The sequence below is a fragment of the Triticum urartu genome, chromosome 1A (assembly GCF_056163025.1).
Source record: "Triticum urartu cultivar PI428250 chromosome 1A, HENAU_Tu73, whole genome shotgun sequence".
Lineage (NCBI taxonomy): Eukaryota > Viridiplantae > Streptophyta > Magnoliopsida > Poales > Poaceae > Triticum > Triticum urartu.
Genome location: NC_141873.1, coordinates 549930548 through 549945013, shown reverse-complemented (window position 1 = coordinate 549945013; position 14466 = coordinate 549930548). Strand labels below are relative to the sequence as shown.

Sequence of the window (14466 nt, the reverse complement as noted above, 5' to 3'; positions counted from 1 at the left end):
TGTTGTTAAGAAAAATCGTCATGTCCCAAATGAATCATTGAGTGGCAGATATCTAGGGATGCCCACCGACGCGGGGCATTCAAAGAAGGACACTTTCAAATATCTCAGTGATCGAGTTTGGGAGAAGGTAAAAGGTTGAATGGGCAAGCTGTTATCTACTATACCAGATTACTCTATGGCATGCTTTAATCCCTCCACGAGTATTTCTGAGTACATAAATTCATTGATAGTGGAATTTTGGTGATGGTGGGAGGGGGGAGGGGGGTAAGCAAGGAGAAAGAAAGATTGTGAGTACATGAATTAAAAAAGGATTACGGATTTGAAAAATTGTTTGCAAATTTTTAAAAACTTTACAGATTCAAAGTCAGGAATTTGAAAAAATCCTGCGAATTCAAAAAAGTTCATGCATTTGAAATATATTCACAGATTTGAAAAAACTACATGTATTTAAAAAATCACGAATTTGAAAAATCTTTGTGAATTTAAAAGTGTTTGCTAATTTTTAGAACTAGAAAATTTGAAAAAAATCTAGAAATTTGGAAAATCTCAAATTTGCAAAATGCTTATGATTTTTAAAAAGTTCATGATTTTGGAAAATAGGAAAAAAAGGAAAAGATTAAATGGAATACGTGACAAAGTACTACTCCCCCCGTTCCAAAATATAGTGTTTCCTCTATTCCCGTGCTTCAACTTTGACCATAAATTTAACTAGCGAGACCGACTGCGGTGGGAGCAAAAGTTATACCAGTGAATTCATATTCAAAAGAAGTTTTTAATTATATAATTTTTTTCTCCCGCCGCAGTCGGTCTCGTTGGCTAAATTTATGGTCAAAGTTGGACCTGGGAAGCGTGTGCGCACTATATTTTAGAATGGAGAGAGTATTACTCTATCTCAAGACCGCTATCCAACATGCATCTCAAAGTATTAAGTTCATGACAAACAGAGTAACACATTAAGTATCCATCATCTCCGCGTCACTCTCCTTAGAGGCATTATCGGTCTTTGGCTTCGGCCTTGTCAGGCGGTCACAATGGTCACCTTCAGCCCGGCGAGCTCTGCTGCCTCCAACAACTCAATCTTCGGGAAGTTGAGCCTGTCCAGCGGAACACCAAGCCGCCACACTGTGATGTCGTAGGCGCGGGCGGCGAAGTCGTTATTCCAAAAGGTCCCCAACCAATACCGATGGTTGGCGTGCTGGAACTCTATGCCGTACCGTTTGAAGGGTCGCAACATGGCCTTGAAGCCGACTTTGCTCTTTGGATTCTCCTTCGGCGGCATGGCGATAACGCGACTGCAACGAGGACACAACGATGAGAAGGCTACTAGATGAGGTGACGCGGCCGGATGGGGCGCTTTTCAGGTTCAGCTGCAGCGACAGAGCGGCGGGAAGGGATGCGGGGTGAATCTGATTTAGTCGGTTGGCGGATGGCGGCGAGGTGGGAGTAGATTAGACGGCGCCAGGGTGCGGTGGTCACGGATTTGGAGGCGACGATGACGATTAGGGCGGTGGCGATCATGCGGGGTTGCAGCTGGAGGTTGTAGGGTGGGGTTGGTTTTAAGGCGTCCGCACAAACACTGTATATTTGCAGCACTTGGAGCCCTTTTTTGGGGGCTGCCCAAATTTCTTTTGAATTATTTTATGATAGGATAGTTGTTGGAGATCAATTTTTGCCCCCCCCCCCCCCCCCAGTGCCCTAAAAACTGCTATGCCCTATTTTAGGGCTGATATTGGAGATGCTCTAATATGAACTCATAAAAACCAAATCTCTTTTGTTATACTTAAGTTACATAAAGCAAGGTAAAAAAGAATAATGAACACTTTAGGTGTTTGTATTCTTATGCCATGCGCCTCTTGGTCATATATTGTTGGTTTCATTTATTTCTAGCCCGTGGAACAAATTATGAGATGACTATGGGCAAATCATACAGTTAATGGTGGCTTGGCACTTTAAGGAATTGAATGTGACACTTGAATTAACTGTATGGAGATATTACCTAATCAGTGTTCATCAAGTGAATAATCATGCATCAAAATGACAGAGCTTATTAGTGATGCATGTTGTGTTTCGGTTAGACTTTGAATGGCTGAGACTTGGTTTTAAAAACATTCACGAGAAGTTGCGACCATACATGTGAATTTGGTTAGTGAAAAATAATGATTTTTTTGAAACCAATAACCTTGCTGGCCAAGGGTGAGTAGTCTCATAAGTTCACTTTCCACATTATGCACATGGGCTAGTTGTTACTCAAAAAAGCTGTTATTACTCAATATATTTTGTGTTAATATAAAAGATATAAGTAAGAAAAAGTTGACAGTGAGGCATAACGAGATATCTCTTGCAAACGAACCTTTTGCGCAACGTATCTAAAAGTCAAAAGTAAAGCAGATAAAAAATATGTATATGTCTAAGCCCAGGTTCGAACTGGGGACCTTTAGTGTGTGAGACTAACGTGATAACCAACTACACCACCCAGACATGCTGATGTTGGACGAGGAACAGGCTTATTTATCTTGTAATTCGTACAATCTGGTGGGAGCACTCACATCATCCGTTTCTTTGTAAAAGCGCCACCAGCCTACCAAGGTACTATTTCATCTGATTATAGTTTATCAGTCGCGTATTTCCTTCAGTGCAAACGACGAAAAGATGTACTTACTTATAAACACAACACAGTGTAGTTTCTTCCAAAGAACACAAATTTTGGCATGAGGCGTCTGTCCAAAAAGACACATCTAAAACAACGCATGTTGCTTTAAGTTAGGATCCCAATGTTCTTGTGCCGTGCGTCCACATCCACTACATGGCTCTTCACGCCGACGCTCCACATATATCATCGCCTCACCCACTCATTTGGCACCAGCTCACAATAAGATCTTCCTCACTTGGCCTTATCAGCAGCACACAAGAAGCGGATGTCGGCATCTGAAGAAACTCGGGGCAGCATGAAGAAGAAGGAGAAGAAGAAGACGACGGGCTGCCTCGCGCCGATCTTCGCCGCCTGCGTCCCCTCCGCCAGGCAGCAGCCCGGCGGCGACGACGACGCCGCCAGGAGCCGCCTCAGCTTCTCGTTCGCGGAGCAGAACCAGCCGGAGAGCATCATCGATCCGGCCGCCTCCGTCGTGGCCAGGAAGGACGGCCGGCAGCAGCAGCAGCAGCCGCAGCACTGCGCCGTCATCGTCGGCACCATCTTCGGGAGCCGCAGCGGCCGCGTGACCTTCTGCGTGCAGCGCGACCCCGCCGTGCCGCCCCCGTTCCTCTTCGAGCTCTCCGTGCCCATGCAGTCCCTCGCCGCCGAGATGGCGTCCGGCCTTCTCCGCATCGCGCTCGAGTGCCACCGCTCCAGCGGCAGGTCGTCCGCGCCCGGTGCGGCCGGCGAGAATGCTGCTGCTGCCGGCGGCGGCTCCCGCCCGAGAAACGTCTGGACGGCGTCCTGCAACGGCCGGGACGCGGGACATGCGGTGCGGCGGCCGCCGACGGAGTGGGAGCGGGGCGTGCTGGAGAGCATGCGGACGATGACGGCCGGCGTCGGGGCGCTGCCGGCCGCCGAGCAGCAAGAAGGGATCAGCGAGGAGGTGATGTACATGAGGGCGACCTACGAGAGGGTGGTGGGCTCCAAGGACGCGGTGTCGTACCATCTCATCAGCCCGCGCACCGCCGGCGATAGCCCGCCGCAGGAGCTCAGCCTCTTCCTGCTGAGAACCAGAGGCGATTGAGATTCACTGTCTGTATCTGTATGTACGCAGTGACATTCACTGACATGCGTGTAACGTGCATGTGCTACAAGAATATATAAAAAACGCTCATATATAATGTTAACGTGTCTGTATATATACTGATACGGAATTGTTAAATTTCAGTCGACCTTATGTGAAGATTCATGTAAAATTTTATTACTTTTTCCTTCATTTTTATATATTCTGTCACTTGACTGAGACTAGCCACACCAATACTGATATTGAACTATGCTTGCAGTTAGAGAGCTGAGAGTAAACTGTGTATAGTTCTCGGTAATCCACTTCTGAACCTAGGCTCAGCTGCACCCGCCCTTACGAAAAAAATCAAAACAAATATTAAAAAATTTAAAAAGTTCCAAATTTTTGTGTGTGGTAGATAATTTAATGCGTGAGATACGCTCCAATTTTCAAATCATTTGGACATCTGAGCAGCTCTCGGCAAAAAAAACAAATTTGGGATCTGTAAAAATGTTTATTGTTCATGCACTATTCTGATCTGATTTGTCTTTTTTGTTGAGAGCTTCTCCGAAGTCCAAATGATCCCAAATTTGGAGCGGACCTCACATGAAAATTGTCTACCAGGCAAAAAAATATTGAATTTTTTTGAATTTGTTTTGAATTTTTTCTGATTTTTTCCTGGACGAGTGCAGATGAGCCTGGACACCGAAACGCCGCACTCGTATAGTTCTAGCATAGTTTCAATAAAGTATTTGTAAGAAAGGGGGATATATGCACCTTGTTTTATGGTTATTTGGTATGTCATGCATGTAGTGTTTTTTTCAAGAACTACTCTCTCCGTCCAATAATATAAGAGCGTTTTTCGGACGAGGCGATTCGGTGTTCAGGCTCAGTTGCACCAGCGATGAACAAAAAATTCAAAACAAATACTAGAAAAATTCAAAAAATTCCATACTTTTTTGCATGGAAGATAAGTTGGTGAGTGAGGTGCGCTTCAAATCTCAGATCATTTGGACATCTGAGTAGCACTTAGCAAAAAAGACAAATTTGGAATCTGCGAAAATTTTTACTGTTCATGTATTATTCTGACTCAATTTGTCTTTTCTGATGAGAGCTATTCATATGTCCAAATGATCCAAAATTTGAAGCGCATCTCATGCATCAAATAATCTTCCATGCAAAAAAAAATCAGAATTTTTGATTTTCTTTTAGTACCTATTGTGCATTTTCTCTTCACCGGATGCAGATGAACCTGGGCCCAGAAATGGATCTACATTTTTCACACTACACTAGTGTAAAAACAATCTTATATTATGGGACAGAGGGAGTAATATATGTAATGTAATGATAAACCTTTGCATTTAAAACTCAAATAGTATTTTTAGGTAAATCTTTCGGAAGGACCATTAATTACATTGAACCAACTTTCATGTAAGTTGGGTGCAACTCTACATTGAATCAAGGAGGAGGTGGTGTATATGGGGGCGAGCTATGAGAGGGTAGTGGGCTCCAAAGACGCCGTATCTTTCCATCTCATCAGCCCAGGCACCGCCGGAGGTAGCCCGCCGCAGGAGCTAAGCCTATTGAATTCATGCTTCAGCCAGTTACTTTAAAAGTTTGTCTAAAAAAAGTTACTTCAAAAGTCCGAAATATGGGAGAGGGCTGAACATTACACTCCAACACTCCCCCCTCACGTTTATGCCACTTTGAAGTTATGACGTGGGCAGCGGAAGCAGGGGTAGGCCGTAATTATTTAGTGTGTATACTGTATGTTGAACGTGGAACCTCTTGGTTGCAAGTCTAGGCTATTTTAGTTCTTAGACGTGGGATCGATGTAGGCCGCAGAGTCTTTATTTTAATATTTTGTTGACAGGGTCTTGAACTCAAGACTTCTCAGCTCGGATACCATAGTGAATTCATGCACCAGCTAGCTGCTCCATAATTCCTAACTAATGGAAGAGGCTGAACATTACACTCCAACACAACGAACTTCCATGTAAATCATGTCAAGCTCCAGAAGCGCCATGTCAGCACCTATAGTGTTGAACCGAGAAAGTAGCGCTCACGCAAGCGGAAGTGGGCGTAGGCCCATTAAGCTTCGCTCTGCTACCTCTTGAGCACTGCGTTGGTTTTCCCTTGAAGAGGAAAGGGTGATGCAGTAAAGCAGCGTAAGTATTTCCCTCAGTTTTTGAGAACCAAGGTATCAATCCAGTAGGAGACCACGCGCGATTCACCTAGGGCATTTGAGGGAGCCCATCATTGAAATATACAAGCCAAGTTCTATAATGAAAAATTCCCATTAGTATATGAAAGTGACAAAATAAGAGACTCTCTATCATGAAGATCATGGTGCTACTTTGAATCACAAGTGTGGAAAAAGGATAGTAACATTGTCCCTTCTCTCTTTTTCTCTCATTTATATATTTTATTTGGGCCTTCTTTCTTTTTTTGGCCTCTTTTCTCTCTTTTTTTTATTTTTCGTCTGAAGTCTCATCCCGACTTGTGGGGGAATCATAGTCTCCATCATCCTTTCCTCACATGGGACAATGCTTTAATGATGATCATCACACTTTTATTTTCTTACAACTCAAGAATTACAACTCGATACTTAGAACAAAATATGACTCTATGTGAATGCCTCCGGCGGTGTACCAGGATTGCGATGAATCAAGAGTGATATGTATGAAAAAAATTATGAACGGTGGCTTTGCCACAAATACGATGTCAACTACATGATCATGCAAAGCAATATGACAATGATGATGCGTGTCATAATAAATGGAACGGTGGAAAGTTGCATGGCAATATATCTCGGAATGGCTATGGAAATGCCATAATAGGTAGGTATGGTGGCTGTTTTGAGGAAGATATAAGGAGGCTTATGTGTGATAGAGCATATCCTATCATGGGGTTTGGATGCACCGGCGAAGTTTGCACCAACTCTCAAAGTGAGAAAGGGCAATGCACGGTACTGAAGAGGCTAGCAACAATGGAAGGGTGAGAGTGCGTATAATCCATTGACTCAACATTAGTCATAAAGAACTCACATACTTATTGCAAAAATCTACAAGTCATCAAAACCAAACACTACGCGCATGCTCCTAGGGGGATAGATTGGTAGGAAAAGACCATCGCTCGTCCCCGACCGCCACTCATAAGGAAAGCAATCAAAGAACACCCCATGCTTCAAATTTGACACATAACGTTTACCATACATGCATGCTACGGGACTTGCCAACTTCAACACGAGTATTCATCAATTTCACAATTACTCAACTAGCACACTTCTAATATTACCACCTTTATATCTCAAAACCATCTATCAAGCATCCAACTTCTCTTAGCATTTAAAATTTATAACCAAAGTGAATTACCATGTTGTTCTTGTTGGGGAACGTAGTAATTTCAAAAAAAATTCCTACACACATGCAGGATCATGGTGATGCATAGCAACGAGAGGGGAGAGTATTGTCCACGTACCCTCGTAGACCGAAAGCGGAAGCGTTAGCCCAACGCGGTTGATGTAGTCGTACGTCTTCATGATCTGACCGACCCAAGTACCGAACGTACGGCACCTCCGAGTTCAGCACACGTTCAGCTCGATGACGTCCCGTGAACTCCGATCCAGCAGAGCTTCACGGGAGAGTTCCGTCAGCATGACGGCGTGGTGACGATGATGATGTTGCTACCGACGCAGGGCTTCTCCTAAGCACCGCTACGATATGACCGAGGTGGAATATGGTGGAGGGGGCACCGCACACGGCTGGAATAGATCAATAGATCAACTTGTGTGTCTAGAGGTGCCCCCTGCCCCCGTATATAAAGGACCAAGGGGGGGAGAGGCGGCCGGCCAGGGAGGGTGATACGTCCATTCTGCATCATGCTTTTATATCGATATTTATTGCATTATGGGCTTTTATTTCACATTATGTCACAACACTTATGGCTATTCTCTCTTATTTTATAAGGTTTACATAAGGAGGGAGAATGCCGGCAGCTGGAATTCTGGGCTGGAAAAGGAGCAAATATTAGAGACCTATTCCGCACAACTCCAAAAGTCCTGAAACTCCACGGAATACCTTATAATAAATAATGAAAAATCCTCGCCAAAGATGAAGACCAGGGGGCCCACACCCTGTCCACTGATACGTCTCCCTCATATCTATAATTTTTGATTGTTCCATGCCAATATTATTCAACTTTCATATACTTTTTGGCAACTTTTTATATTATTTTTGGGACTAACATATTGATCCAGTGCCCAGTGCCAGTTCCTGTCTGTTGCATGTTTTTGGATTCGCAGAATATCCATATCAAACGGAGTCCAAACGGGATAAAAACGGACGGAGCTTATTTTTGGAAAATATGGAAAATTCGGAAGGAAAATCAACGCAAACCAGTGCCCGAGGTGGTCACGAGGTAGGGGGGCGCCCCCCCTTAGGGCGCGCCCCCTACCCTCGTGATCCCACCGTAAGGCGGTTGACACTCTTCTTTTGCCACAAGAAAGCTAATTTTCGGAAAAAAAATCATGGCGAAGGTTTCAGGCCAATCGGAGTTACGGATCTCCATATATATACGAAACGGTGAAACAGAGCCAGAGGAGAAGGTAGAAACAGAGAGAGACAGAGAAACAGATCCAATCTCGGAGGGGCTCTCGCCCCTCCCACGCCATGGGAGCCAAGGACCAGAGGGGAAACCCTTCTCCCACCTAGGGAGGAGGTCAAGGAAGAAGAAGAAGAAGGGGGGCCCTCTCCCCCTTGCTTCCGGTGGCGCCGGAGCGCTACCGGGGCCATCATCATCACCGCCATCTTCACCAACAACTTCACCGCCATCATCACCAACTCTTCCCCCCCCCTCTATGCAGCGGTGTAACCTCTCTCTTACCCGCTGTAATCTCTACTTAAACATGGTGCTCAACGCTATATATTATTTCCCAATGATGTATGGCTATCCTATGATGTTTGAGTAGATCTGTTTTGTCCTAATGGCTATTTAATGATCGTGATTGGTTTGAGTTGTATGTTTTATTATTGGTGCTGTCCTATGGTGCTCTCCGTGTCGCGCAAGCGTGAGGAATTCCCGCTGTAGGGTTTGCAATATGCTTATGATTTGCTTATGGTGGGTGGCGTGAGTGAAAGAAGCACAGACCCAAGTAAGTAGGTTGTTTGCATATGGGATAAAGGGGACTTGATACTTTAATGCTATGGTTGGGTTTTACCTTAATGAATCTTTAGTAGTTGTGGATGCTTGCTAGAGTTCCGATCATAAGTGCATATGATCCAAGTAGAGAAAGTATGTTAGCTTATGCCTCTCCCTCAAATAAAATTGCAATAATGATTACCGGTCTAGTTATCGATTGCCTAGGGACAAATAATTTTCTTGTTGACAAAAGCTCTTTACTAAAACTAATTTAGTTGTGTCTTTATCTAATCAGCTCCTAGCTTTTATTTACGTGCTCTTTACTTTCTTGCAAGCTTACCCAAAAACACCTACAAAGTACTTCTAGTTTCATGCTTGTTACCGGTAAAGCGAACGTCAAGTGTGCGTAGAGTTGTATCGGTGGTCGATAGAACTTGAGGGAATATTTGTTCTACCTTTAGCTCCTCGTTGGGTTCGACACTCTTACTTATCGAAAGAGGCTACAATTGATCCCCTATACTTGTGGGTTATCAAGACCTTTTTCTGGCGCCGTTGCCGGGGAGCAATAGCGTGGGGTGAATATTCTTGTGTGTGCTTGTTTGCTTTATCACTAAGTAATTTTTATTTGCTGTTCTTAGTTGTTTTCTATCTTTAGTTATGGGTAGGAAACGCAAAATACCAAAAAACTTAGTGGTACCTACTGAACCAATGGTTGAAGAACCACTCAAAATCTATCACACTGCTGAAGCTTATTACTTGGATCATCTTCGATCCCTATGTGCTCGTGCTGAAACCCCAACTAGCTTAGTTGAGGGAAAATCTTTAGATGAGCATGCTTGTTATGTGCGACACCGAATATCTGAAAAAGGGAAAATTCTATTGGGTCAAATTCATCGTTTGCAATGCTATGCTTGGAATTTATGTGAAATATATGATTTTACTTGTTGTTCTGAAAACCCTAAAAAACACCTTCCCTACCAATGTGAGTTTAGTGATAATGGAATCGTATCTTCGTATGCTAAAGGTGTTTATAGTTACTATGATGTTCAACAAATTGAAGAATTTGTTGCTTTTAAGGGTTCTTATGAAATTGCTTCTTTGATTGAAAAGTATGATGCTACTTTTCACAAATCTGAAAATTTTGCCATACTTAAATATTGCTATGATAATTATGCTTCTAATGCCTAAGTTAAACCATATATTGAGAAATACTCCGCTGTCCAAGAAGAGACTAATATTTTGCAGGAGTCTATGGAAGAAGAAATTGATGAAACTGTGAGCCCATTGGATGAAAAAGATGAGGAGGAGAGCGAAGAACAAAAGGAGGAAGAGCGGATTAGCTACCCGTGCCCACCTTCTAATGAGAGTAACTCTTCAACTCATACATTGTTTAATTTTCCTTCGTGCTTACCGAAGGATGATTGCTATGATGACTACTATGATCCCGTTGGTTCTCTTGAAATATCCCTTTTTGATGATGCTTGCTATGCTTGTGGCCAAGATGCCAATGTGAATTATGCTTATGGAGATGAACTTGCTATAGTTCCTTATGTTAACATGAAATTGTTGCTATTGCACCCACGCATGATAGTCCTATTATCTTTTTGAATTCTCCCGATTACACAATATCAGAGAAGTTTGCTTTTATTAAGGATTATATTGATGGGTTGCCTTTTACCGTTGCACATGATGATTTTGATAGATATAATATGCATGTGCTTGCTGCTCCTAATTGTAATTATTATGAGAGAGGAACTATATATCCACCTCTCTATGTTTCCAACATGATAAAATTGCAAGAAACTGTTTATACTATGCATTGGCCTTTACTAGGTGTGCATGAATTGTTCTTTTATGACATGCCGATGCATAGGAAGAGAGTTAGACTTCGTCATTACATGATATATGTTGCTTTGTGCTCACTACTAAATGCCAAATCATTGTTAATTAAAATTGGCTTTGATATACCTTGGGATCCGGGTGGATCCATTACTTGAGCACTATATGCCTAGCTTAATGGCTTTAAAGAAAGCTCTGCCAGGGAGACAACCCGGAAGTTTTAGAGAGTCATTTATTTCTGTTGAGTGCTTTTATATAGTTTAAAAACAACAAAAATAAAGAGGGGAACCCAAAACTTTTTCAAAAAGGAAAGTGAAAGTGATAGAGACAAACATTGTTGAAGTGGGAGCTAGCCTTGAACTTTGTTCATGCTCACGGAAACTTTGTGAATCTTGATTACAGAAACTTTTCAATAAAAATAATTATCCCCTTGTACAATTCCATTGTATTATAAAAATAATGTGCCAAGGTTTGCCTTTAGGATGTTTACATTTGCTTGATGGTTTGTACGGTGTAGGACAGAAACTTTGGCTGTAGTGCGCGATTTTACATTTTTAGCTGGAACGTCAAATGGTTCTGATTCTTTTTGAACTGTCTTCCTATACAAATTGTTTATTTTTCCTAATTTTGGCAGAATTTTTCAAGTATAAGAAGTATGGTGAATGTTCAGATTGCTACAGACTGTTCTGTTTTAGTCAGATTCTGTTTTTGATGCATAGTTTGCTTGTTTTGATGAAACTATCAATTCATATCAGTGGATTAAGCCATGAAAAACTTATATTACAGTAGACACAATGAAAAAACAAAATATGAATTGGTTTGCAATAGTACTTAGAGTAGTGATTTGCTTTATTATACTAACGGATCTTACCGAGTTTTCTGTTGAAGTTTTGTGTGGATGAAGTGTTCGATGATTGAGAAGGTTTCGATGTGAGAAGAAGGAAGAGAGGCAAGAGCTCAAGCTTGGGGATGCCCGAGGCACCCCAAGTAAATATTCAAGGAGACTCAAGCGTCTAAGCTTGGGGATGCTGGGGAGGCATCCCCTCTTTCTTCAACAAATATCGATATGTTTTCGGATTCATTTTGTTCATGCGATATGTGCAAGTCTTGGAGCGTCTTTTGCATTTAGGTTTTTATTTTTCTTTTTATGCACCATGCTGGTATGAGATATTCCTTGGTTGATTTATAGAATGCTCATTGCACTTCACTTATATCTTTTGAGTATGGCTTTATAGAATGCTTCATGTGCTTCACTTATATCATTTGAAGTTTGGATTGCCTGTTTCTCTTCACTTAGACAACCGCCATTTGTAGAATGCTCTTCTACTTCACTTATATTTGTTAGAGCACGGGCATATCTTTTGTAGAAAGAATTAAAATCTCTTGCTTCACTTATATCTATTTAGAGAGATGACAGGAACTGGTCATTCACATGGTTAGTCATAAAATCCTACATAAACTTGTAGGTTGCTGAATATGATATGTTTGATTCCTTGCAATAGTTTTTGCGATATAAAGGTGGTGATATTAGAGTCATGCTAGTCGAGTAATTGTGAAATTGAGAAATACTTGTGTTGAGGTTTGCAAGTCCCGTAGCATGCACGTATGGTGAACCGTTATGTAACGAAGTCGGAGCATGAGGTTTTTATTGATTGTCTTCCTTATGAGCGGCGGTCGGGGACGAGCGATGGTCTTTTCCTACCAATCTATCCCCCTAGGAGCATGCGCGTAGTACTTTGTTTCGATGACTAATAGATTTTTGCAATAAGTATGTGAGTTCTTTATGACTAATGTTGAGTCCATGGATTATACGCACTCTCACCCTTCCAATCATTGCTAGCCTCTCTAGTACCGCGCAACTTTCGCCGCTACCATAAACCCACCATATACCTTCCTCAAAACAGCCACCATACCTACCTATTATGGCATTTCCATAGCCATTCCGAGATATATTTCTATGCAACTTCCATCATCATCATATACATGACTTGAGCATTTATTGTCATATTGCTTTGCATGATCGTAAGATAGCTAGCATGATGTTTTCATGGCTTGTCTGTTTTTTGATATCATTGCTACACTAGATCATTGCACATCCCGGTACACCGCCGGAGGCATTATATAGAGTCATATCTTTGTTCTAGTATCGAGTTGTAAGTAAATAAAAGTGTGATGATCATCATTATTAGAGCATTGCCCCCCAAAAAAAGAGAGGCCAAAGAAGCCTAAATAAAAAAAGTGGGCCAAAGAAGCCCGCAAAAAAGGGCAATGTTACTTTCCTTTTACCACACTTGTGCTTCAATGTAGCACCATGTTCTTCATATAGAGAGTCTCTTGAGTTATCACTTTCATATACTAGTGGGAATTTTCATTATAGAACTTGGCTTGTATATTCCAACGATGGGCTTCCTCAAATGCCCTAGGTCTTCATGAGCAAGCAAATTGGATGCACACCCACTTAGTTTCAGTTTGAGCTTTCATATACTTATAGCTCTAGTGCATCCGTTGCATGGCAATCCCTACTCCTCACATTTATATCTATTAATGGGCATCTCCATAGCCCGTTGATATGCCTAGTTGATGTGAGACTTTCTCCTTTTTTTTCTTCTCCACATAACCCCCACCATCATATTCTATTCCACCTATAGTGCTATGTCCATGGCTCATGCTCATGTATTGCGTGAAAGTTGAAAAGGTTTGAGAAACGTCAAAGTATGAAACAATTGCTTGGCTTGTCATCGAGGTTGTGCATGATGTGAATGCTTTCTGTGGTGAAGATGGAGCATAGCCAGACTATATGATTTTGTAGGGATGAGCTTTCTTTGGCTAGTTTATTTCAATAAGACATAATTGCTTGGTTGGTATACTTGAAATATTATTGTCTTTATGTCAAAGGATAGATTATTGCTTTGAATCACTCTTGTCTTAATATTCATGCCATGATTAGACATATGATCAAGATTATGCTAGGTAGCATTCCACATCAAAAATTATCTTTTTTATCATTTACCTACTCGAGGACGAGCAGGAATTAAGCTTGGGGATGTTGATACGTTTCCGTCGTATCTATAATTTTTGATTGTTCCATGCCAATATTATTCAACTTTCATATACTTTTTGGCAACTTTCTATATTATTTTTGGGACTAACATATTGATCCAGTGCCCAGTGCCAGTTCTTGTCTCTTGCATGTTTTTGGTTTCACAGAATATCCATATCAAACAGAGTCCAAACGGGATAAAAACGGACGGAGCTTATTTTTGGAAAATATGGAAAATTCGGAAGGAAAATCAACGCGAACCAGTGCCGGAGGTGGTCACGAGGCAGGGGGGCGCCCCCCCTTAGGGCGCGCCCCCTACCCTCACGATCCCACCGTAAGGCGGTTGACACTCTTCTTTTGCCACAAGAAAGCTAATTTTCGGAAAAAAAATCATGGCGAAGGTTTTAGGCCAATTGGAGTTACGGATCTCCATATATATACGAAATGGTGAAACAGAGCCAGAGGAGAAGGTAGAAACAGAGAGAGATAGAGAAACAGATCCAATCTCGGAGGGGCTCTCGCCCCTCCCACGCCATGGGAGCCAAGGACCAGAGGGGAAACCCTTCTCCCACCTAGGGAGGAGGTCAAGAAAGAAGAAGAATAAGAAGGGGGGCCCTCTCCCCCTTGCTTCCGGTGGCGCCGGAGCGCTGCCGGGGCCATCATCATCACCGCCATCTTCACCAACAACTTCACCGCCATCATCACCAACTCTTCCCCCCTCTATGCAGTGGTGTAACCTCTCTCTTACCCGCT

The 14466-nt window shown here is 42.4% G+C and overlaps 1 protein-coding gene and 1 non-coding gene across 2 annotated transcripts; one reads left to right on the top strand and one right to left on the bottom strand.

The window, feature by feature from the left end:
- Positions 1-2404: 2404 nt before the first annotated feature.
- TRNAV-CAC (transfer RNA valine (anticodon CAC)) lies at positions 2405-2478 on the bottom strand. The gene has a single exon. It is a non-coding gene; the product is annotated as a tRNA-Val (tRNA).
- A 347-nt stretch (positions 2479-2825) lies between these two features.
- Positions 2826-3854, top strand: LOC125538659 (protein MIZU-KUSSEI 1-like). Its single transcript, XM_048701929.2, has one exon. It carries the CDS (start codon positions 2916-2918, stop codon positions 3714-3716), a length of 801 nt encoding a protein of 266 aa, XP_048557886.2. The 5' UTR covers positions 2826-2915; the 3' UTR covers positions 3717-3854.
- Positions 3855-14466: the final 10612 nt, after the last annotated feature.

Coding starts and splice junctions, on each gene's coding strand:
- LOC125538659 (XM_048701929.2), top strand. CDS start 2,916: ATGTCGGCATCTGAAGAAACTCGGGGCAGCATGAAGAAGAAGGAGAAG.